Source organism: Temnothorax nylanderi, unplaced genomic scaffold (assembly GCF_030848795.1).
Source record: "Temnothorax nylanderi isolate EJ_2023f unplaced genomic scaffold, tnyl_v1.0 TNYL_tig0013_pilon, whole genome shotgun sequence".
Lineage (NCBI taxonomy): Eukaryota > Metazoa > Arthropoda > Insecta > Hymenoptera > Formicidae > Temnothorax > Temnothorax nylanderi.
Genome location: NW_027249075.1, coordinates 25,675 through 51,411, shown reverse-complemented (window position 1 = coordinate 51,411; position 25,737 = coordinate 25,675). Strand labels below are relative to the sequence as shown.

The window sequence follows — 25,737 nt, the reverse complement described above, 5'->3', positions numbered from 1 at the left end:
AAATAGTTTTAGACTTGTAAGTTATATTAGATGCATTTCAATTAAAATATTATTTATTTATTAACTGTACAGTGACAAAAAAGATGCATGATATTAATAAAAAAATATTTACGTTATTCCTATATGAACTTTTAAATGACAAGAAGCAGCATATTGTTTATGCTCACGTTTATCATGCATGTTTATCTTCTTTTTCCATAAGTAAACTATTACTTATTGTATATCCCCGTATATAGGGTTCACAGTCTAGTATCTTACGGCTCATCCATTTCCTTTGGACCAACGGTTTAACGTCTCTTCCGAAAGACGGAGCCCAGTTTGCTCCGCACAAGGGCCCTAATCTTGCACGGAGGGGCGCAGCTTTCGGAAAAACATTCCATGGGTCTAGTGGACTCGAACCTGGTTCCTCAGATTACGAGTCTGGCGCTCTACCACTAGACCACACTGCCGCCCTTCTTTTTCCATAAGTATAAGATCAAAATCTTTAAAACCGTTGTTAATTTTTCTAACATCCTAAAAATTGTACCCAAATCAAATAATAGCATTAAAAATAAAATTGTAAACGAAATATATAAATTTCTGATTTTTGTGATAAAATATAAATCTTCGATGATCCTCCTCATAGATTACTGATTATTTACATAGATGACACGTTAAACATTATATATGCACCTAGGTGTAAATTATATTTTACGCGTTCAACCCTGGAATTTTTATTATCGTAAGCATACATTAATAATAAATTATTATTATTAGTATAATGTAATATATAATTAAATGAGACTATGTTTTCATGGATAACCCGCCGAATGACGCATTTTTCACTTTTCGTCATTATTCAGTCATTTAAGTATGCCATTCAAAATTTTTTACAAAATCTCGAAAAATTTCTCCAGTCACCAACGATCATTAATAAGGCGCCGGTTACCATTACCGTAACAACTATGATCAGTCGAGTCAACGTCAGTCGTGTCTGCTCGCGGGACAATTCGCCACGTGTTCGCCGGTCGGAAGTCGGAAGGGCCGATGATGTACCTACCGATCTGACAACGAGTCCGGCAAGGACGCGCGATCAATACATGACGCAACGCGTTCCCGAAATGTCGTGTAGATGTCGTAATAAAAAGGAGTTCGTCGCACCACGACGTCCACGACTGGGATTAGTGGATTATGCACTTGCAGCACGCACGGTTTCGGTGCGGATGCAACAGTGCGATCGTGGGTGACGGGAGCATGAAGGGCTGACTGAAGGGGGTGGCGTACGCATCGGAGGGGACAGTCGGGGGCTGACACGCCGCGGACGGATACCTTTTCGGCGGTGTCGCCGTATCAGCGACACATCTTGGCGGGGATCGTAACGTGAGTCAGTTTGCCGTTTTCGCCCGTATAGGTTATGTGACCTGGCGGGACGTGCGATGCTCCGACGATCGGAGATCGGGGGATATTTATCGCACGTGCGTGTAATAACGCGCGGACGAGACGAACGCGTTCGTCGATCGATCGATCGATCGACGAGCAAATTTTTTCGAATTCTGATACTGACAATCTCGGGTATTCGGGTAAGGCTCGCATATCACCCTTCCACCCCCCTTTCGTAAAAATTTAAGCTCGTTTGGCAACGGGATCGAACGATGGATTTTCGCGTTTCGTAACGGATTAGATACCATCACTGGCGCCGTTAGCGTAAAATTTTGGGGGGGAATACTTTGGAAACTAAAAAAACAAATAAATAAAAAATAAAAGGAATGCAATTTAAATTTCAACTTGTTAGGTTAATGTTACTTAACTCGAAATGATATATTTACGTACATATTGCGGGGAACGAGTTTCCCTCGTTCCCGAAACTTTCTTATGTACGTTCGTAAACATGTCCTTTAAATTAATAATAAAGAAGTCAACGAAATGGGCAAAGCTAAGTGAGAAGGACAACGGCCTTATCGAGCATAATAATAAGATGTTGGTTTAAAAGAAAATCAAGTTGATTTAAAGAAAATAATGAAAATATGATAGAGACATTGTACGACTTTACTTATTGTTAGTCTTCATCCTCAACTATAATAATTTGATATAAAATAGAATAAGTGAGTCAAGATTAAAATTATAAAAAGGAAGAAAACGTGTCCTTTGATTTTGGAGCATTTTTAAGTATAGGTACTTGCACACGTATATATTATAGTATATTCTCGTTTTTACAAGCAATTCTCATCTGTTGTTCTTATCAATGTTTATTTGAATAATGCTTGCGTTAGTATATTATATGCCCCCCCCTCTCTCTCTCTCTCTCTCTCTCTCTCTCTCTCTCTGTCTCTCTCTTTGGAAAGTTTACCTATACGCATTGGGAACTTTTCAGCAAGCGACACAAACATCGTATCGTTTTTTTAAAGCAATAAATAACAAAGATGAAGCAACACTTGTGTCGACTTGTGTCGCTTGCTGGAAAGCTCCCATTGTTTGCAAAAAGATGTAAGAAAAATATGCTGAAATTTTCTAAAAGTTTGAGGAGAGCTGTGCAACATAACATCTTGTAGCAAGATTGTGCAATAATGTCGAAAAGCGATTTAACGATTTTATTGAGACAAAAATAGTGTGCTGAAGTACAAAACAAGTTACGAAATTTTAACTTTCTACTTCTTTCTCGGACGTTAGCAGAACGTCTGTTATATTTATGTCCATAAACGTCCGTCATGTAAAGCTGCGTCCGCAAATGCTCAGCAACAGTATTGAATTTGCTTCGAGCAACGGTTTATTCAATATTTGTTACATTTTTCTAGCAACAGTTTACGACCGGAGGTTCCATCACTGGTGTACATACATATTACTGATGGAAATAATTCACATATTGTTGCTGCAAACAGTTTGCAGCAACAATTTATATATCTTTGCCCGTAAGTCCGGGTCTACTTCTTTCTAACTGAACTTCTTGCACGGTTTATCTTTTCTCTTTTTCTCTTCAATGTGAAACAGGCCTGTTGTTGCGACTCAAATCGAATCGGACTCTCACGCGTCGCGCGATCACACGACGCACTTTAACCCTTAAATGCGCAGCTTTTCATATAGCTGTTGATAGTATACTTAAAGAACTGGAATTCCCAGTTGGAGACGCGACAATAGGTTGAGGCTTATCCCGAACTTAAAAAAAAAAAAAGCTTTGCATGTATGCAAAGCGACTTTTCGATGCTCCGCGTACTTTCCCTCATGAAGTTCGAAATAAAACGCGGTTTGCAGATCTGTAAACAGCCCTTCTGATTCTTCTTTCCCTTTTGGACGGAAAGGTCCTTCCAGAAAATACTCAGAACGCTACGAAAAATTGCGCATTTAAGAGTTAAATGCCGCTGCGACGACCGATTCCGAGTCGGCTCGCTTACTGGGCGCACCGACATTAGAAATAGAGATTTTCGTTGAACGTCTATCGTCTATTATTACGCGGTTCGCCGGCTCGATTGTGCCACGTAGGGTGTACACGCATAACTTCGTCATGCATAATTTGGATGGTCACGTACACGCACGTACGGGCTTCTTTAGAAAGTGTGACAGGAAGCGATAGATTAGGCGAGCAAACTTTCGTCACGCGCGCAAATTAAGAAAAAGGCAAAACTGGCAAAATCGACCGCAAATTGAAAGATTCCACGTTCGCACGGAGGTTATGACGCCAAATACGCGGATCCCGTGGGACGCGCGAGTACATGGATAAAGCATCCCGGAGAACCTCCCAATCCTCCCATAGATTCCCTTCAAGCATTATATATGTATTAATGCACAGGTCCATTTTTCGAATTAAATGATTAATCGCGCGCAGAAAACCAGTGGAAAAAGAACAGCAAAGTTAAACAAAATATGTAACGACGAATATACGAAGAATTGCGCTTTAAAAGTGTATTAATGCGTTGAACGAATAGTAACAATCGGAATTTTTACGAGGATAGTCAAATAATGATTACGACCTTAAGCTGAAGATTACTTCAGCTAATTTTACGCTAAACGCTTCCTAGTTGCGATATACCTAGCCAACGAGAATGTTTGAGTTAATATTTAGTTAGTTAATCGTTTCCTAGTTGCGATAAGTTCCTGTGCGTCGTACTTGCGTCAATATTCGTAACGGCCACAGTGCAGATTAATGAATCACGCTGATGTTAACATCGAGACTTGTCGGACGTGGGTTCTCGTAGATTTGGCCGTGCACTCTCGACCCGGGGGAATCCCGGATGTTTTTTTTTTCTCCGTCAGCACGCGCCATGAGTATGCCGCGTGCGTTCTACGGCGAGAGAAACCGCGCCGCGCACGCAGGAACGCGGGTGCGTTAACGTCATACACGCGCCCGCTCCTCCGTGTACGTGGGACTGACTTTAAATTGCGACAAAGCTATTCCAACATTTACTGTCGCAGGCATTGTCGTGCCCAGACGAATCTGTCTGCAGCGCTGACGTGCACGTTGCGCACACACAGAAAAACAAGAAGTGTCAAGTGAAGACTTATACACGGAGATAATTTTTTTGTCATATTTTACCGTTAAATTAGGCCAAAAAGGTCGAGATAAAAAGCTCTTATAAGTAATTCTTATAAGAAGATCATAGATTGTTGCGCATATATTTGACACTTCTTTTTCTTTCTGTGCACCGACACATATACTTACGTTGACGCATTCTCTTTCGCTTTCCTTTCTTTTCCTTTTTGGTCGATCGGTAGTTCGTCAGTAACGATAAGCCAATCCGGCTTTTAAAGTCCACAGATACTGCGAGGTATCTCGCATAACGAATTCTTCTTTCGTCTCCTCCCCCCGCCCGTAGACAACAGATGAGATAAAAAAAAACAAATCTTCGAGTTCATCTGGCGCTCTGTATAGCTTCAAGTGCGTAAGCTTTTAACGATCAACAATGACTTTGCTCTCTAAATCTGAATCAGTGAAAAGTCACTGAAGTGGCATACTTTAGACTGATATCAGTGAATAGTCTCTGATGCATTCAATGGCTATTCACTGATATCAGAGTAAAGTATGCCATTTCAGTAACTTTTCACTGATTGAGATTTAGAGAATTCGAATGCACCGAAAAGGCCGATCGTATGCAGAGCGGTACCGATGATGATGTTTGATTTTACGGCGTATTTTAGGAACAGCGAAACCGCGTGACGTAATCACATTCGTGGCGTTTTAACGTTTAGAATTTGAAAGCCGCGGGGGATCTCGATGGAAGGTTTCGCCTTCCTCCCTGAAAATAATCGCGATCTGTGCAGCTTGCAGCCGAGATTGTCGTCAATATTGCGGTCACGTAGCGCAAATGATACATCCGAGAAGCCGACAGATGATCAGAATAAAAGATGTCTCATGATGTTGCGAGAACGCTTTGGCGACTTCCTGCGCCCCGCGTAGGTACGCCTGTTACGCATTCGGCGAAGCCGGGAGTTTCCGGCGAAAACATACTCCGTTAATTTCGGCCCTCTGACCGTGAAAACGTACGTGCCGCGTGCCGTTTCTGTAAACTGTTTGAAACGCGTGCGATTTATGAGAGAGGAGCTCTTCGCGATCCGAGAAACGAGACACGAAACGGAGCATGCACGTATTTTCCTTATTATTTTCATCATTCCCCGGTCGCGGTTTAATTTTAGCGCCAAATCAAACCGGCAAACGCGCAATTCTTTCGTCGACGCGTCTCTAGATCCCTCGCCGCTCGCAACTTCTACGCGGAAATCCCCCCGGTCGGGTAGATAACCCTTCCTCGTTACGCGAGGAACTCTCAGCTCTGAGAACGCGAGATCAACTTCGTTGTAATGAATCATTAATTTGATTTTGCGGCGGGAAAGAACCGGAGAACGCGCGGGATCCGTTCGCGGCGCACGAAACGATCCGACGGTATCGCGGATAAACGACCCGTTAGAAAGCGAGGTAGCGATTTCTATCGAGGCGTCGCAAAGCGCGCGCTGGGTCTTTCTCGTGATAACGCCGAGAACTAAAGTCGCCGAGAGAACAGCAGGCCGTTTTATATCTTGAATAAAACTGGATGGCATCGGGGCGCGATGCCGAAGACAAGAGAAGGTGCGATCGCCCGCCGGATTCGCTCGCGATTTTCCACTTCGCTTGAAGCCTTCGCGCTGTTCGCGCAGCGACCGTCGATTACCCGAAACCGCTGTTTGCTCGACGCGACCGGCGGGTTTCTCTCCCGCTTTCCATCTTACTACGCACTTTACGCACCGTGAGACGTGACACGAGGCACGAACGACCTTTGTTTTTTTTTCCCATAAGTTTTGGTAATATGTGCGTGCGTGCGTACACGTGCCCGCCGTGCATGGTTGTCGTCTGACTTTTGTCAGCTGCTCCGAAGAGTCGTTGACTTGTAAAGAAAAGAACAAAACAATAATTGTCCTAGGAAAAGTATCCTGAATAGAATAGGGAGGGACTTTTTGAATCATGATGCTCTAGTTATATTCTACATTAATTTGTTGTTAAGGCCGATTCAATGTTTTTACTTGTCTCAGTCCCCCTCACCCGCCCCTCCTCTCCAAGCTCTTGGAGCCACTTGGTTTGGATTTTTAGATGTCTTGAAAATTTTTTTAGCTGATTTTTTTTAACTGACTCAAATAGCCTCTCTTTATCCTAATGAATGTTGAAAAGAAATGTAAAGTTTATCTCTACTTGCGCAATCAGATTCTTGAAGTAAAATATTACTTTCTGATTATACACCATTTATTTTGAAAGTATTGCGATATAAATTTGAATTTTAACATGTATCATTTTATCATTTTGTCAATTAATAGCGTTAATAACGTTAGGTATAATTAATCATTGATTTATACCGTATGTAGTTCTTCTGTCGAATCGAGATGGATCGTCTTTCTGAATTATTCTGTATAGATGGAACACATCAGACAATCGACTTTGTACCATCGTTTGAAGTGAGAAATACTGCGTGTGTATACCAAGAATTAAAAATCTACGTAGTAGAAAAGAAATTTATTGTCGTAAATATATATGTGCGTAAGAAGCTCTCCCGCAATTGTGTTTCTCTGTCATAAATAATCGATTAACGCGAATCGCGGATGACGCACGCGATAATGTGATGATATCCAGGAATTGCTCATATTCATTTATCTACCCCAAACAAAGTTGAACCTCTCGAAGCGCGAGTGAGTTTTGCAGAGGTTTGCGAGAGGTTTGCGAAGTCGATCGTCGGCGAAGATACAGTTTGGAAAGCAGCGAGATGAATACTTCGTCGGCCGGAATCGCGCGCACGAAAGCATTTCCACTGTCGACGTGCATATACACACGATGCACAGCATGAAACTCATTTCTAATCTAATCCTATAAGGGATGTTAAAATAGCTTCAGGAAAGTGTTGTACCGTCTCAGCAGCATGTGTCCTGCTATACTACGAAGTACAGCACGTAATTTCCGAACGATTTAAATAACGATAATCCGTGTCCAGATTTTCGGTTACTACTTACAATTGATTAAACAATCTCTTTTTAGGCAATTAAATGATTGTTCTTAATAATTCTTCTTTTTTTTTTAATTGGAATCAAATTTGTTTAACGCATTCCAGTCAATCTCTTTTTGAACAGTTGATTTGAATAATTATTCTTATTTTAATTATTTGAATAATAATTCGCTTTTTTTTAAATCGGGATCAAGTTTGACTTGACGTCGGACTTGTCGCACGACATCCGTCTTCTTTTGAATCGTCGAACGAGCTGAAAAGTTTTGCACGCATGCATTATTGCTCGACTGCATTCCTACTTTTCTAATGCGCCTGCGAATTGCGAAATTGCCAGCTGTAACGATCGGATGGCTTACAACAGATCGTGCGTATGTATACCTATATATATATTTTTTCTATTCTTTGCAGAACGTTTCATATCGGAAATAATTGCTGGTTAGTCATTCGTAGTAAACTTTTACAATTAAAGCTGGATATTAGCATCGAATAAAATTTGTGTATTTCGAGTCGCAATCATGCACGATTTTATGGATACTGATCACGGATCTCCACTTTAATTCCTACACGGAGAGAATTTTCTCTTAAAATTTACCCTGAAATCATGGTAGTTGTGGGACAACATGTACCACCAAGAATTTTTATGTGAGCTATTCTGATTAATATCCACCATAAGAAATTCAACCACCGTCCTTGTAGGTTACGCACATTTGAAACACACTCCAGTTCGAACTGCTCGTGTGACACACTCACGTAAAGGATCACAATACTACTCAACACAGCTCAACTAGAGACTTCAAATAACAACTCATTGAAGCGCAAAATTTTCTATGGCGCCAGATTAGAAAAAAAATATTAGGAAACATTACTTTCGTACTGATCCTTGTATTCATTTACTAAAACTCGTTTATTTTACGCGACGAAAACACACCTATATAGGCTTTTCCCTGCTCCGCTGCAACGTGACGGCAACCAACCTCCTTAATCTGACCAAAATAGCGCGCAATTTGTTGACATTTCGATTATCTAAATTCATCGGCATTATTATATTATATATTTTATAGCATCTTACATAGGTACGTCAATAACAAACGTCCGATAAAGGATCCTCCATTTCTTATGCTATTACGTATTTTTACTATTATTATTTTGTCTCCATTGTATTATGGTAGAAGGCCCCACTAAATTCGTAATAACAGCTATTTGCAACTATAGTAATTTTTCTTGGTACAGCACGTATAGTAAGTATTTCGAATGTTTAAACCAATGGTCGTAAATTATTTATATAAATCTACGTCATATAGATTGTATATACAATAGCTACATGAATAATTGACGTTGGAAAAAAATTTACAATGTTTTCCACAGATTTACATATCTATATGTATATAAAAAATTCCCTATTTTTTTATTCTGAGACGATCGCCGAATTTATCTAAAAACGCACTCGTAAAATGGAAAATGTCATAATATAAATCTTGCATATATGATGCGTATGGATCACATAGCCATTATAAATTAAAATTAAATTTTTATATTGCGCGACTCATACGTCATAAGTATTATGAGAATTTTATACTTATAAGAAAAAAGAAACTGTGTGAATGCTTCAATATTTAATATTTAATAAAAAATATTTTATTAATGCCTCGGTTATGCTATCGATTGGTGAAGTTATAAAGGTGCCTCTTCACGTTGACGCTCGACTATATATGTATCCATAAAATATTATTACTTGAAGATATTACTTGAAAGTAATTAATATTTTACGTATTTCGAAGTCTATGTTTGATTGTACTGGGACGATTAACGACGATTCAGCGACGACGCTGAATATTCAGCGTCTCATGAATTGGCACCTTTAATGTCTTCTTATCTTTCACTTGTTTTATATTTATATCGTTCACGTAACAAATTTGAATATTTAAAGTTCCGGCGCGCGACTTTCGATGTATCGCGTATCGACGTTGTTTATTTAGATATCGTTATCGAAGCGACGAATTCCCAAACGCGTGTCCGGACGTGTCGGAATGAAGAAACCATGGATACGTCGATTCATCTGAAAACATTTTTTCCGGCAGATCGAGAAATTTCACAAATCGCATGAAAATTGCGCCATTCGGGTCGGCGCGTGCACGCGACTGGACGCGTCTGCGCCTGCGCGCCCCGAGTGCAATCGAGCGCGCGCGGAGACGGCCGAGATGCAACGCGGCGGCAATTGTGAGCGTCGTTCACGGCCGACAGTGACCGACGTCAAGTCAGTTAGTCGCAGTTAGTCGGTGGGCACCTTATAATTTGGAGGGAGGCTTTATATCTCTCGCGTCTACGGCGTCAGGCCGCAGATCAAAACCGACACTTGGTCTCTCCACGTGTCTATCGCCGGGTGGCCGGGTGCTCCGTTTGCGGTTCTTCCGTTTCTTCCTATATAGTTGAGTCGCTCGACGAATTCGTGGGAACAGTTACGGATCCATGCGAACGTGACGTCCAAATATTTTCACCGTCGAGAAGTCGACGTGCTCGACACGCGTTATCTCGTCGACTTCGTGGGATCATAGGCAAAGGTTTCGAAAAATCGGGCGATCGATAAGGCACGCTTCGAGAAAATAATATTTTGGCCGTCGCCAGGCGTCGAACCGTGCGCAACAGCGGCGGATATCGGATTGAAAATCCACGGATTGTTTTATTTTCAAATAAGGTATGTGTTCGTGCGGCTTCCGTATTATTTTTCGACTGTTAATTTTCCTACTTGATGTCTTCCGCTCAGATATCTGTAATCCAAATATATCTATACTTTGGTACTCCGAACAGTACGGATACTGTGTGCTACTCAGCTTATACAGCGTTAATTTCTATTTCGCTAAATAGACCTTTGATCTATCTTTAACGTTTATACAATCAATTATTTTGATTAAACTATTAAAAATTGAATTCCCGAGACGAAATGAACGAATCTTTATCTGGAGACAAACAATACTTACTTCTATTAAATATTGTATATTTACAGAGGTAAGTATTGTTTGTCTCCAGATAAGGGGCATTGATGAAAATATTTTTTATTAAATATTAAATATTAAAGTGTTCAGTTTCTTTTTTCTTATAAATACTTATGACATATAAGTCAAGCAAATTAAGAATTTAATTTTAATTTATAATGGCTATAATCTATACGCATTAAATATAAATATTTGTACTGTTAAATATTAAAAGATGAAATTTAAACCTTGAGTAATTAAATAACATTTTGTTATTTTTAACTACCATGTGTGTCGAAATTTATTATTTTAACACAAAACAGTATTATTTTAACTCTATTGTTTTAGTTAAATTAATGATATACTGAGTAGGAGCAGTGGTGACCTATAGAAATTGTTAAAAAATGACTCATTGTCAAATCGAATATAATTTGAATTTAAACTACGAATTCAAGTTACCTTTGTTCATCGCTGGATGTGAAAACCTCGTCGTTCTCACGTCTGAATATCTAAATTAACTTTTATATTGGTAAATTAATGATTTATTTCTGGGAATAACATATTATATAATAGCTCGAGAGACATATTTGTTAACAGAGAAAATTCAACCAAGTCTATGCCTTTATTTATTATTAACGTCAGAACTTAATTTTCTATTACTGTTTTTTTTTATTGTAAATCAATCCGTCCTTAATGAAAATTCAATGTCTGATTGTTCACACAGATGTTTTTATTTAATATTTAATGTCTCTTTTATTAAAAATTAAATATGTTAAGATAAAATTTTACTCGAACAATACAAACCGCATTCGCTTGGCATATTCTACATTTATTATCAATTTTGCAATCATATTTTAGATTCCGCAGATTGTAATCGAGCATCGACGCGAAAATAAAATATACATATACATATACATATAAATAACTAAGCGAGAGTCGTTGAATTTGCAAACTTCTAATTTTATTCTTTTTCGATCGAACGTCATCCGTATATAGTTGAAAAAAGTGTCGCTTTCTCGCTGAGGACCAACTATCGCTAATGAAAGGGAAATTACATAACTGATCTTGTACGTATGGCTGCCGAAAAAAGAGATAAAGCACCGCTTGTTAGTTAGCTGTCTAAGGGCCGATATCACAGTCTCCGATTAATGTGATCCTCCGATTAAACTCACTCTGCATCTCTTTCTAACTGTCCCCCTAGAAAGAGACGAAGAGTGAGTTTAATCGGAGGATCACGTTAATCGGAGACTGTGATATCGGCCCTAAGGCCCAGTTCCACAAACATCGGTTAACTTTTAGCCTTAGGTTAACTTACTCTTTGTCTCTTTCTAACGTCCCACTTAGAAAGAGACGAAGAGTGAGTTAATCTAAGGTTAAAAGCTAACCGACATTTGTGAAACTGGATCTAATTAATTACGGAACCATGTACATGCAAAGTAAATATCTGTAATAAAGATACGTATCGCTCGGAGAACAAGTTCGGACTCGGGCTCCGCGCCAGAACCTTACAATTAGAGGAGCTCGTTGGGGGTTTAAGGTCGGAACACAATACAAAAGCACAGGCAATAGGAACAGGGAATAGGAACAGAATGCATTGAGAGAAATATGGCTTTCGATAGGTTGAAGATCTATTGCCTGTGTTATTTCCTGTTCCTATTGCCTGTTGCCTGGCATTGTGCAAGGACCTTTATTCGTCAGAGACGAACTCCCGATTATCCTAAATAGACGCTTGCCACGGGACTTTCTGGGCTTCTTGGGACGTTCATCAATCTTCGCAGGTCAATCTTAGTGTCAGAGTATGCCCCGGCTACTCATTAGTCGCTCCGACACGAGGAAAAAAAAGAAAGGGAGAGGGATGATAGAGAGGCGCGCCGGAGCACGCACTATTCGTTGCGCTTCGTCGAAGAAAGTAAATTTCATTTACTTCAGGGTCACCCGGTCGCGGGAGAGAAACGTATCGCGGAAAAAGTGAGCAACGCGATGAAGCGACGCCGACCGCGGCGGCGGCGGCGTTGCATTAATGCGCCAGGAGAGAAGTGAACGTTCCTGGAACGTGAAGAAGTAAAGAAAGTAGCGATTCCTCAGCGTATATAGTAAAGTACGGGAAATTTCGCCTCTAAATACACTATGACTGACGAAAAGGGAAGTACGAAAGAACGAGACAGAGAGAGAAAGAGAGAGAGAGAGAGAGAGAGAAGAAAAAAAGTAGAATATGCAGAACGTCCGAGGAATATACGCACGCACTTTCTCTCTCGATTACAGATATCGAGGATTGAGTAAAAGGAATGTCCCTTTTTGCGATCTCGAGAAGCCGATAGTCCTCGAGCAATTGAAACTGAAAGAGGAATTCGTGTCAACTAATTCGCTTTTTACTTGCGATGCGATCGTTTATTACTTTTATTTTATTTTTATCCGATATAATTTGTATCGCATTTTGACGTAATTTAATTCAATGAATATTATATTTCGTAATATAAATGACAATGCAAATATGTATAGCTATATTTTTATTTGCAGAATTACAACTTATATATTATGATAATTATGATAAAATGCGATAGAAATTATTTTTTGTTTTTTTTATATACAAAATATAAAGAAATATTTAAAAACTTTTACGAGAAACACTTATAAGTTATTGCTCATTGAGATGTTTTATTTTCTTCTTTAATATATTCCACACGGTTGCGAAGTTTATGCAACAAGTCGATTTTTAAAAGAATATTATACAACTGATAATTTCGCGGCTCTCATATCATATTTATCTAGTTTCAAGTTTAAAGCGAAAGAAATTTCGGAGGTAATCAATATACATGGTTCCCTGCATAATTAGCGATGCATGTTTCATGCAGTGACTGCCAATCGAACCTGCATTACCTGTTTAAGAGGCATGTATCAATTAACATGTGTAACTAATCCTTTCCACGGTCAACCAATTTATCCTTAAGCGTTTCTCATTCCTATCTATCGGCAACATTACCATTTCGTAGGTAAATAATAACGTTGCTGACATATATAAATATGTCTAAAATGAAAAATATAAGTTCTCTACAGAAAATACGTGGCAATATTAGAGAATTTGAAAAATTATAAATATTTTGCGATATTTCCATCTTGATGTCCTATCGCATAAGCTTTTTATAGATCTGATTTTACAGTATCACTATAATTTTCACTATTATCTTCTACTATTCTATTTATAATTGTGCACAATAAGTTTATCGAGCGTAAAAAAAAAATATATATATATATGAAGGAATAAAAGTCATAGTGGTGTAAGTCAAATTTTTTAAGATATTGACTCGTGTGCATAGATGCAATATATACAATATATAAATTGCATCTATGCACACGAGTCAATATTTAAAAAAATTTGACTTACATTACTATGGCTTTTATCTCTCTCCATACATACATATTAAAACTAGGATAAACGATAACAAATTGCTGTTAAAGAAATTTGTCACTTTTGAAAGGCCTAATAAATTTTCTTCCCAAGAAAAAGAGTCGTGGTAAAAAAGTTGCATATTGTTATTCTAATTATTAATTCATGTAAACGTGACAATTTTTCAGGCGACAATATACTCTTTCGTATAAAGAGCACAGATCGTAGACAGCGAGAAAAGTAGATTCCGCGATAGTTGTTAAAACTGAGAAGAGGATAATGATCAGTCAGGTGTAGAAATACTCGCGCGAGTACTTCTCGACACTTGGAAAGTCACCGACCTTGACAGACATTTCGAGTGACGCCGGTGAATTAGTGCTCTTTCTCCGTAGTCGACAACCTGTATCATTACTGTATGCATAAAAAGATCTCGGCTATCCGGACAGGTGCGTTGGTCACACAGGACGCCCTAGAACTTGTACAGTGCCCGCGATTAAAGGGTCACCCTGCGGAGAATGCGTTCCTTCCATCCGATTCACCTCGAGGACTTACTGATTCGATGTTTCGAATGTGGGAATGACACATTTATGGTGGAACCAAGTCCGCTTGCCTTTTTTCTCAACGATTTTTTTTTCTCGGTAGACAACGATCAACTAGAAAGCGAACCGGGCTGCTTAAGATGTTCAAGAATACGATTTCGCAACTCGCTGTAACAGTATTATCGGTCGATCCCTCCGTTTGTCATCCAACTCTTGTAAAGATTTCGTTTAACTGGCCAGTCTAGTAGAACGCATTAGGACGGATTTTTCGCAAACTCGAATTATCTTAACGATGTCGTAATATATTCATGAGATTCAGATTTCATTTTTTCTATTCTTGCGTAATCCCGTAAATTTCTTTCGGGCAGTCGATATGCAGATGCTATGAAGATGAGAGTGACGAAGAAAATAAACAAAACACATGTAAATAGAGCTTGTGCAAACGGTAGACAATAGGCAGTGGGAGTAAAAGAGAAAGAGACAATGAGAATAGATACGATATGTAAATTTATACCGCACATCTTATTTGTATAGCTTGGAAATCTACTAGTTTATACATGTATATACATAATTTTACATACACATAATCTCTTTATAAAATTAAGTGAAAAAACATTATTACTGTACTTATTACTGAGCTATTCCGAGTACCCCATTTAATGACATCAATAAAAAGTATCGTAACTACATTGTTCAGCACTTTCGATTTTAATGATTTCCTAACATTATTTTAATGTATTTTAATGTAATTAACTTATATAATTGTTATATAATTGCCGAATTCTTCAACAATTCTATCTAGTATCCGATCTTATACAATTCGCAGTTATTTTTCATATCGTTGCACGTCGTTTCTACGCGCGTTCCATAGAACGATATAATGATATAATAATGGGCGTTTTTCTATTTCTCTACGTGTATGCTTGTATGAAATAAATACGAAATAATATGGAAATAAAGTTATAAAATATTTCTGAGAAGTATTTTATAACTTTATTTCCATTTTTTCTTTATTTCACACAAGCACACACGTAGAGAGATAGAGAATTATATTTCGTTTTATATAGAACGCGTGTAAAATCGACATGCTACGACATAAAAAATAACTTCGGATTGTATAAGATCGGATAATAGGTAGAATTGCTGAAGAATTCGGCAATCACATAACAATTATATAAGTTAATTGGCTAAAAGCTATTATACATTTGTTGACACTCGAAAAAGTGATGCAACGGTCACTTTCCCCAAACCTGGGCGTCGTCTGCGCCGCATATGCAAATTACGTGTCGGCATAGACGCGCCCGATCACGCATATATTATTTCACTCTCGAAAGAAACCAGTCCATTCTCACGATCTCTTATCAAAATAAATGGAAAGTAAACCAAGAGAATTTAAGAAATAAATATGTTTGAATGAGTTCTGTGTAAAAAAAGACCGTCACAAGCTGATATATCGAGTGCGAGAAATTGTGCGATAAAAGACGATTCCCTTTAATATTTTCGCTAAGAAAAAAATCGACTCCAGGGCAACGATCACGTAACTTTTCCCCTAGAACGGAAACGTGAAAAGTGAAAAATGTCATATGACTATATATCTCCTTCTATTCAACACCAATAGAATGAGATAGTTACATGAAACTTTTCACTTTTCATGTTTCCGCCCTACGATAAAAGTTTCGTGATCGCTACTCTCAGAATTGACCAAAGAAGCGCGCGATGAATCTTATTTAAATCGCCCGTCTTTTCTCCTTTTCCCTCGATAAGTTATTAATACTTGAAACACGCGATCAATATGTTGCAGATTTCGGAAGGACTTTTTTTTCACGAGAGCCATCAAAGATGCTGGCTCACGTATTCGAAAAACACGGCCGGTTCTGCGCCGGTCATCCCTTGGAGGTGATCGTGACGATCTTTACTTTGACGGCGTGTATGCTTAACATGGAGACCAGAAGTGGACAGGAAGGGGCACGCGGGGAGGACTTGCCCGGTGCCACGTACTGTCGTCACAACAAATGCAATACTATGGTGAGCAGAGATCGTCGTGTGAAATTCCACGCTTCGATCATTTTCTTAAGGACGTCAACTTCTGTCACGTAAAGTCCTGATTTTTACGATGTTTTGTATAGGTATAATATATGATTATGTTGTATTAGATCGAATTATTAAAAGATACTTATTTACGAGGGTCGGTACGAAAGTAATGCCTCCTAATTTTTTTTCTTTCGAATCTAGCGCCATAGAAAGTTTTTGCATTTCACTGAGTTGTTACTTGTAGTCTCTAAGTGACATTATGTTAAAAGGCGTTGTGATCAGTTACATAAGTGTGTCACACGTGCAGTTCAAACTGGCGCGTATGTCAAATATGTATAGCAGTCAAAGGGCAGTGATTATATTGAATATTCAATTTCTTATTGTAGAAGAAGTGAGTTGCATTGAAATCCATTTGTGTTGTTAGAAATTTTTATGACATAATGACAAGAAAAATTACTACCGACCCTTGTATATTATTTGAATTATTTCTATATCTTATGAAATAATTTTGACTGTTGGATCAAACGAAATTTTTATGTGCGCTACTGTTTCTTTTAATTCATACTTTTTTGTCTACTCTGATAGAAAAAATTCTTAACGTATGCATATTGTTCGATAGGATCTAAAAGCGGCTGACATTATAGTGATGACGATAATACGTTGCCTGGCGGTGCTATTCACTTATCATCAGTTCCGCAATTTGCAAAAAATGGGATCCAAATACATTTTAGGTAAGAAAATTAATAACGCTTAAAACAACTTTCATTGTTTATGTATTACCTACATAATTCATTATGGAATAATGATTTATATTGAAACTGCATATAAAATGTATTGGGTTTTGCATAAGTTTTTAGACGATTACGTATTTGCACAATAAATTTCTCATTATTAATTCTAATTATCCAGTAACGTTAAAGTTTTATCGCAAAAAGTTGTTGTTCATACATTCATACAGTTTATTATTACGTTGCTTGACAAACATATGTATGAGAATTAAATTAAAATTAATTCGTACAAGCTGTTCGTAGATTACACTGTTCAACAAAAATTCCTTTTTTTTCGAGCATAAGAACGAGAATAATCGTTTCCCGTAGTCTTCTGATCGCTGAATACAATTCCGTTTATCAAATTGCTCTATCCACAATTTTTAGAATTTGCAGTTGCAAAAAAGGACTATTTTTTAGTGTAAAAAATGAGTCTAAAATGAGTCTGAAATAATTTTTTAATTTAGACATCCTGAAAAACCCGTAACATAATTTAAAAATCAATAAAATGTCATATAAAGACCTTCGAAATTCAAAAATAGATTGGAAGAGGCTGTAAAGGTCACACGCGGATCACGATGCCTTTAAATATTATAATGATTTATTCATCAAGTTCCAAAAATCCAAACGTTTCGGCTCCAGTCCGAGCCATCCTCAGTGGTATAATATTAACGACATTAATAAAATGTTCTCCTTAACAACATGGCGAGTTTACTGTTTCCAAATTTTACAGAAACCTAGTGAGACTACAAGGTCCAAATCAAGTAGTCTGGAGAAATCGAATACATCGCAGAGTTAAATAAAATGGTATGAACATATGGCAAAGGGGATGATCTATACAAAGAGAACTGTACGAAGAGATCCCGTCGACACAAAATTTGTTGTTGTGCGTCGTGTCGACGGGATCTCTTCGTACAGTTCTCTTTGTATAGATCATCCCCTTTGCCATACGTTCATACCATTTTATTTAACTCCGCGATGTATTCGTTCTCCAGACTACTTGATTTGGACCTTGTAGTCTCACTAGGTTTCTGTAAAATTTGGAAACAGTAAACTCGCCATGTTGTTAAGGAGAACATTTTATTAATGTCGTTAATATTATACCACTGAGGATGGCTCGGACTGGAGCCGAAACGTTTGGATTTTTGGAACTTGATGAATAAATCATTATAATATTTAAACGCATCGTGATCCGCGTGTGACCTTTACAGCCTCTTCCAATCTATTTTATAATTTAAAAATATTTTGGCATCTTCTCTATTTGATTGAATATCACATCGATCCCATTTCACTTATTATTATTGTCAAAAATATTAAATATTTTATAAGTTAATGGTTTATGTAAGTCGCAACTTTGAAGCAATAGTTAATCTATGTTAATCATCAATATCTTTTTAACCATAATCGACACAACAAATTTCTTTTAAGAGCTGAAAGTCTGAACAAATACTTAATTTTGATTGCAATAAAACTTATCCAACACGTCACAAATCGTAGTTATAATATACCAGAATACACTAAAATAGTCTTTTTTGCAAATTCAACTGCAAATTTCTAAAAATTATGACATGGTAGAACAATTTGGCAAACTATCGCACTCAGGGCCGATATCACAGTCTCCGATTAACGTGATCCTCCGATTAAACTCACTCTTCGTCTCTTTCTAGGGGGACAGTTAAGGCCATTGCACGTAACAAAGATTTAGCCATAATCGTAAGGCCGTAAGAAAATAAACCAATCACAGTCGATTATTCTCCTCGCGCTCGAAGAATAATCGAGTGTGATTGGTCTATCCTCTTATGGCCTTACGATTACGACTAAAACTTTGTTACGTGCAATGGCCTTTAGAAAGAGATGCAGAGTGAGTTTAATCGGAGGATCACGTTAATCGGAGACTGTGATATCGGCCCTCAGCGTTCAAAACTACAGGAAACTATTATTGTCATTTTTGCGCATTTTTCTTTTGTTGAACAGTGTTATTTAACAACTTTAGACCTTGACATTAACTTTGAAATATGATACTAGACTAGAGACGTTGAATTATCATAAATACGCGATTTCTACCAAAACCGTTCTCGAAAATACAAAATGAATCTGAAATAGGCACGCGGCGAGAGAGCCAGACGGCACGAACCGGACAACAGTGTTCCTTTCGATTTTACGGTTCTCCGGAAGTAGGATTTTTCTCTTTTTTTCATGATTACTACAGATCGATACACACACCGGTGCGTCGACGACGGAACCATTCGGAACAAAATGCGTAATAATTATGCGTGTCAGGACCATTGATAAAACCGGATCTTCACGAGCGGCGCGTGAAAGCCCACGACAGCGAACAGTGAAAGTCTCATAGAAAGTGATAGCGTTTCGTCCGGAGCGTTATGCTCGATTACTGAATTCGGTTACTGGGAATTATTTTTACGCCATTTAACGCTCCGCGTAACGTTATGCGTGCAGATAATTTAATTCGCAACGGGAACACGCGCCGCGTAAATGCAGAACTGCGCCGCCGATGACATTGACACAGTAATGATCGACGAGAGATCGTTAAAGAGATAAAATACTGAGTTATATTCCCACGGATAGGTACCCTGCACATAAAAATCCTTCCGTTCACTCGTGAACGAACGAAACGCGACGAGAGCGACCTGTCTTTTCCTTACACGTCCTTCGCATCGAAATCCATGTCGGTTTCATCGCAATTTAACACACTTAATTTCGATTATCACATACTCAACAGATTTGTCGTATGCGTTTCAGGTATCGCCGGCCTGTTTACCGTGTTCTCTAGCGTGGTATTCACGTCCAGCGTGGTGAATTTCGGCCGCAGCGATGTCGCAGATTTGAAGTAAGCAGTTGCGGTTACCGTCGCTTTATATACGAGGAGACTAATGACTCCTCTATCCGCGCGATATTACATTGAAACGTTATTACTCTTCTAGGGACGCTTTATTTTTCTTTTTGCTTCTTATCGACCTATCGAAGGCCGCGACATTAGCGCAGTACGCTCTAAGTTCGCGGAATCAAGAAGAAGTCAAAGCAAACATCGCGCGCGGCATGTCTCTGCTGGGACCGGCCATCACTCTGGATACCCTCGTGGAGACCCTCCTGATCGGCATAGGATCCTTATCGGGCATCAGGAGGCTGGAGATCCTCTGCACCTTTGCGTGCCTCGGGGTGATCGTCAACTACATCGTCTTCATGACGTTCTATCCGGCCTGCTTGTCGCTCATACTCGAGGTATAGCTCAATTTGATGTTCTCGTTCTCATTGAAACGACTCCTTTCCCCGTACTTTTACAACTTTCCTCCAAATCGAGTGTATTCCGTTTTAAACGCAGAAAGCGTAACGTAGCAAAGTTGAAAAGCACAGATTTAAAAGATTAGGTCCATTATTGTTAGAGAAATCCGATGCTATCAAGTATATTTAACGTACATCATTATACAAATACCATGTTAGTTCTTTTTTTACTTGAGAATAATGTAAGCGTCGAATTTGGCAAGATTTTAGAAATGTTTCAAGGCCCCGAGATTTCAAATTTAGAAAATCGCCAAAAAGACGAAGGATTTAATTGTTTGGACAATTTATCGTATGCGATAAAAATTATATACACATTAAATTTGTATTTGTGTAAAGGACACTATTGTATTACAGCTTTCTCGCGGGAGCAATAATATGGGCCAACTGAGCGCAGACAAGATATTTATAATGCAGCCATTAAACGAGGAGGATCAAAAACCGAATCCTGTGGTGGAGCGAGTCAAAATGATCATGATCGCCGGCCTATTTGTAGTACATGCCAACAGGTATACATTTTTATTGTTTCTCGTGGTGATATAACAAAAAAAAAGGGATCTTTTCCTTCTTCTTTTCCTTGATGCAAACTTTAGAATATAAAGCGGCTGTGTACGACAATGTATATCGTACATACGCGGCGGAGCAGGAAACCGTGGCCGAAGAGCTATTGTATCTGACCCCCATTACTTTTTTTTATGTTTGCGCCGTCTTTGTCAAACAGTTTGTGACGCCTAATTTTGACGTCAGGTCAGGTTCATCTGTAAACATTAGCATTTGGATATAGACTTCTATTCAACGAAGTATCCATATTCAATGAAGCTTTCCACAGGAAGCAAGATCTTATCGAGCAAGAAGTTTGGACGTTTTCAAAGAGTTGTCGGTATCGCAGTATGAACGAAATAATCTCGCAATGGGCGAAAAAGTCATTCATAATTTCATTATTCTCGTCTCGGATATTCTCGAGTGGATATTTACAAAGATAAGAGGCGAAATCGAATGGACTCTATTTCATAGAATTCTAAATATATATTTTTAGAAAGAAATTGTGACGGTTTTTTTTTTAATCGAACTGCCATTATAAAAATTAAAGAAGTAAATCTCATATATTAGTTTGGATGTAACCTTGGATTTTCACGGTTTTACTTTCGACAAAAAACAAATAAATCTGAAAAGTCATATTTTAACAATTACAGTATTTTTTATTGATACTGTTGAAATAACAAATGTATTAATTCAACATGACGTATGTCGTTATACAATTTCATCTTTATGCAATCGTAGTTATACAATACGTAAATATTTTTCAATATTTAAAGTATCGAGAGAGCTACGCTTTCGTACGAGATCCGCGTGAATAGCAAAGCGTATTTTAATATTGCATGAGAACGTTAATAATAACGCGTGTACAAAAGATTGACTGTCGTCCATACAAAGTAAAATGAGAGTCCAAAAATAAGTGACATTATAGGGTGGTGGTGGTGGTACAGAATACTTCGAATATTCTCTTTCCGTTGTGCTACCGGTTATCATTCTGAATTACGTTTTAGTTTGCGAAAAACTGTTGTTGCGTTCGCTTCGTGTTTCGTTCAAAACGACTTTCTCTCATTTGTCTATTAACATAACTATCATTATATCGCGGTGTATATATATATATATATATATATATATATATGAGGCAGTTTTTACGTAAACATTCTAATAATTTTTTAATCTTAAATATTTTCACACAATTACGATTTGCGGTCTCAATTGTCATCTCGTTAGGATTGTGCATTTACATCTATAATTTCCATATTGCATTGGAAGAGTTTTATTTTATAGTAATAAAATATCTATTCTGCTTTATATAATTATCTAGATTGTTTTAATTTATTTATAATTTAGATTTATGTTAATTGCTTGTTCCATATTGCAGCCGCTGGCCCTTTAAGAACAAAGAAGCCGAGAACACGATGAGAAGGGCAGCGACATCCACGAGCTCGGACGCGGTAAACGGTTCCGATCACGTCGAGAGTTCCGAATTGAAGGAACACCTGATGACTTGGCTATCAGCCAGCGCGGACAACATTGTGATATTGATACTGCTGTTAGCGCTGGCGATAAAGTTCATCTTCTTCGAGGATAGAAGCGACATGGTCGCCAGACGGCTGAGATTCAAAGAAGAGGAGGAAGAGGAGGACGAGGCGGAGGAGACGACAGTGGAAGAGAAAGTGAAGCTACTTGATGGCTCAACTAATCTGGACGATATGGATACCACGATGAATATGTGGTTACGAGAACGTTTTGGCGTAACATTACCGACGACCCAAGAGCCGCTCTTTCCTCTGTCCGGCGTGGGTGGTGGCTGGGGTGATGAGAACGATGTAGAGTGCGTTGACAAGGAGGTACAGACCGACGTGATATACCATGGTGCGAGCAATTCCGAAATTGACTCACCGAAAAAGTCCGAAGCTCTCCGGAGCGTGGAAGACTGTCTAGAAATATATAAGTCAGAGGTAAGAAAATAATATATAATGATAATAATAGATAATAGATAATAAGATAATAATATATAATGTATTAGTATATATACAATATAATTATATATATTATTGTATGTGTATATAAGCTTGGAGCCAGTGCCTTGACGAACGAGGAGGTGATACAACTGGTGAAACACAAGGACATAGCTGCGTACCAGTTGGAAAAAGCGGTGGGCGACATGGAGCGCGGGGTCGATATCAGGCGTCTCGTCGTGGGTGATGCCGGCAAGTTTACCGAAGAGATGACCGATTTGCCGTATAGACATTACGATTACAGCAAGGTACTTGGCGCCTGCTGTGAGAACGTGATCGGCTACGTGCCGGTACCGGTTGGTATCGTTGGGCCGTTGCTGATCGACGGCGAGCGGTACCACGTGCCGATGGCGACGACGGAGGGCTGCTTGGTGGCGTCTACAAATCGCGGCAGCCGCGCGCTCTTGAAATGCGGCGTGATCACTCGCGTAATTACGGATGGGATGACTCGAGCACCTATAGTGCAATTCCCGGACATTGTGCGGATGTACGAAGCGATATCGTGGATAAAACAGCCGGAAAACTTTCAGGAACTAAAGGACAGCTTTGACGAAACCAGCAGATTTGCTCGACTGACGAAGATCGACCCGAAAGTAGTCGGCCGGGACCTGCATCTACGCTTTGTCGCCACGACCGGTGACGCTATGGGGATGAATATGTTGTCCAAGGGGACGGAGAGGTCTCTGCAGACGTTACAGACCTACTTTCCGGACATGGAGATACTCTCCCTCAGTGGGAATTTCTGCACCGATAAAAAGCCCGCAGCTATCAACTGGATTGAGGGTAGGGGTAAAACCGTGGTGAGCGAGGCAATCGTACCTGCGGACGTCGTGTCGTGCGTGCTGAAGACCTCGGTGCGCGAACTCGTCAGGCTCAATATCAAGAAGAACTTGACGGGTTCAGCCTTGGCAGGCAGCATGGGCGGCTTTAATGCGCACGCCGCAAATATCGTGACCGCAATTTTCATCGCAACTGGACAAGATCCAGCGCAGAACGTTAGCAGCAGTAACTGTATAACGGAGATGGAACCGTGGGGCGTGGACGGCAAGGATCTGCACATGACCTGCACGATGCCCAGCCTAGAAGTCGGCACAGTGGGCGGTGGTACTGGTTTGCCGGCGCAAGGTGCGTGCTTGGCGATGCTGGGGATCAAGGGTGCGCATCCCACGGAACCCGGTCAGAACGCCAAACAACTCTCCCGAATCGTTTGCGCCACCGTGCTCGCCGCAGAGCTATCTTTGATGGCCGCGTTGACCTCCGGGGACTTAGTCAAGAGTCATTTGAGGCATAACAGGTACGTGACTTGAGCGTTTCATTGAATTTATACTTATATGTTTGGAGAAACTAAATGAGAAATTGGATGCGGTATTATTATTAAAATCATTATTAAAATTTTTAGAACAATTTTCTCTTAACATGTAGATACTAATTATTAAAATAACTGAAGAAGTTTATTTCCAAATCATCTTAAATTTATATAGCGTTACAAAACTTTGTAAATCACGCAATGCGAATTTAAAAGTTTGACGATAAAACTCAAACCATGAATACAACTATTAATTACTGTTAATTTTTTTACAATACTAAATATTTTCTAGCAAGTAACTGATTTGCACGTTTCTCTTTCTGTTTGCAGATCGTCTGTCCTAGTTAGTAACCCGGTGCAAACTACTCACAGCAGTAGTAGTAGCGACAGCAATAGGCTAACTGTGCCAAACGTTTAGCCGTTCTAAAATTTTTGTGTAGACTTTGCGCAAAAATCTTTAGTTCGCGGCAAACATGTATTTTCATAATTTCTGTATGAAGCGGCCTGTTATTTACGTATCGTTTCGCACCTGCCTCATTAGTGTTCCAAAGAAACGGTTAGTCTGCAGTATGTTTCTGCAATATGCGATGAGATGTAGGTCGGACTATAATGTGTATATTATGTCTATGTATATATGTATATGGAAAAAGAGAAGTGACGGGGGGGGGGGGGGGGAATGATCAACTGTCTCTCCTTATAATGCTTTAATGTAAATAATGAACTTTTTGATTGTTTCGAAATGTCCATTGTATTAATCAGAATTTAATTCGTTTTTTAATTCCACGAATCGAACGCTGGAGTCGAAGAACGAGCACGTGCAAATTACAGCGAAATAAAAATGAGACTTTTATCTGTATTATTTATATGTTGCAATGCATATAACCGTAATATATAAATTGCATTGTAATTCATGTTATAATGCATAAATAGTAATTATGTAATCGCCAGATCTCTCTGATAAGCTTCGAAAAATTGCAATACAATAAGCGATAATACGATTTTAACTGACCAATGTCTTAATAAGGGTTAAACACCAACGGACAATAATTAGATTATGCAGATATTTTCAACGCAATCGCGTCTATGTCATCTGTTTAGATTTTCGTCTCGGTTCCAACAAGCGTACAATTATACATTTATTTATTGTAATAATGAACATCGGATTAAATATAAACAGATTAAGTTTTCGCAAAAGAATAAAAATTTTATTTTAATCTAATTGTCTACGTGATATCTACAAATATTGTTCAAGCAGCATATCTTCTGAATATTAAAACTTTGTTCTTTTTAAATAAGAAAAAAATATCCAAAATTATATTACTCCAATGTACAAAAAATAGCGAAATAAATATAATAATTTACATATTTCATAATTGTATATAATTATAGGTAATTTTTTTATAACGTAAATGAAATAAGTTTTAATTTTTTAACAACATATTCACATGGCGGGAAAAACTT

At 38.6% G+C, this 25,737-nt stretch overlaps 1 protein-coding gene across 3 annotated transcripts; it reads left to right on the top strand.

Annotated features, from left to right (window-relative positions):
- The first annotated feature begins 960 nt into the window (after positions 1-960).
- Hmgcr (HMG coenzyme A reductase) lies at positions 961-25,641 on the top strand. 3 transcript variants are annotated; one of them, XM_071697587.1, is made up of 9 exons: positions 961-1,359; positions 16,122-16,345; positions 16,971-17,082; positions 19,879-19,966; positions 20,061-20,358; positions 20,773-20,924; positions 22,331-22,910; positions 23,024-24,264; positions 24,607-25,641. In XM_071697587.1, the coding sequence occupies exons 2-9, from the start codon at positions 16,160-16,162 to the stop codon at positions 24,692-24,694; spliced, it is 2,745 nt and encodes a 914-aa protein (XP_071553688.1). In that variant the 5' UTR covers positions 961-1,359; positions 16,122-16,159; the 3' UTR covers positions 24,695-25,641. The 3 variants fall into 3 exon arrangements, with proteins under 3 accessions (XP_071553688.1, XP_071553690.1, XP_071553689.1); XM_071697588.1 differs by lacking the exon at positions 961-1,359 and adding an exon at positions 9,709-10,119; XM_071697589.1 differs by lacking the exon at positions 24,607-25,641 and having other exon boundaries at positions 23,024-24,277.
- Positions 25,642-25,737: the final 96 nt, after the last annotated feature.

Bases quoted from the DNA above. Each gene is read 5' to 3' on its own strand.
- Hmgcr (XM_071697587.1), top strand. From the start codon at position 16,160: ATGCTGGCTCACGTATTCGAAAAACACGGCCGGTTCTGCGCCGGTCAT. The intron at 20,359-20,772 runs GTATAGCTCAAT...ATTGTATTACAG, and splicing joins GCTTGTCGCTCATACTCGAG to CTTTCTCGCGGGAGCAATAA. The intron at 22,911-23,023 runs GTAAGAAAATAA...TGTGTATATAAG, and splicing joins TAGAAATATATAAGTCAGAG to CTTGGAGCCAGTGCCTTGAC.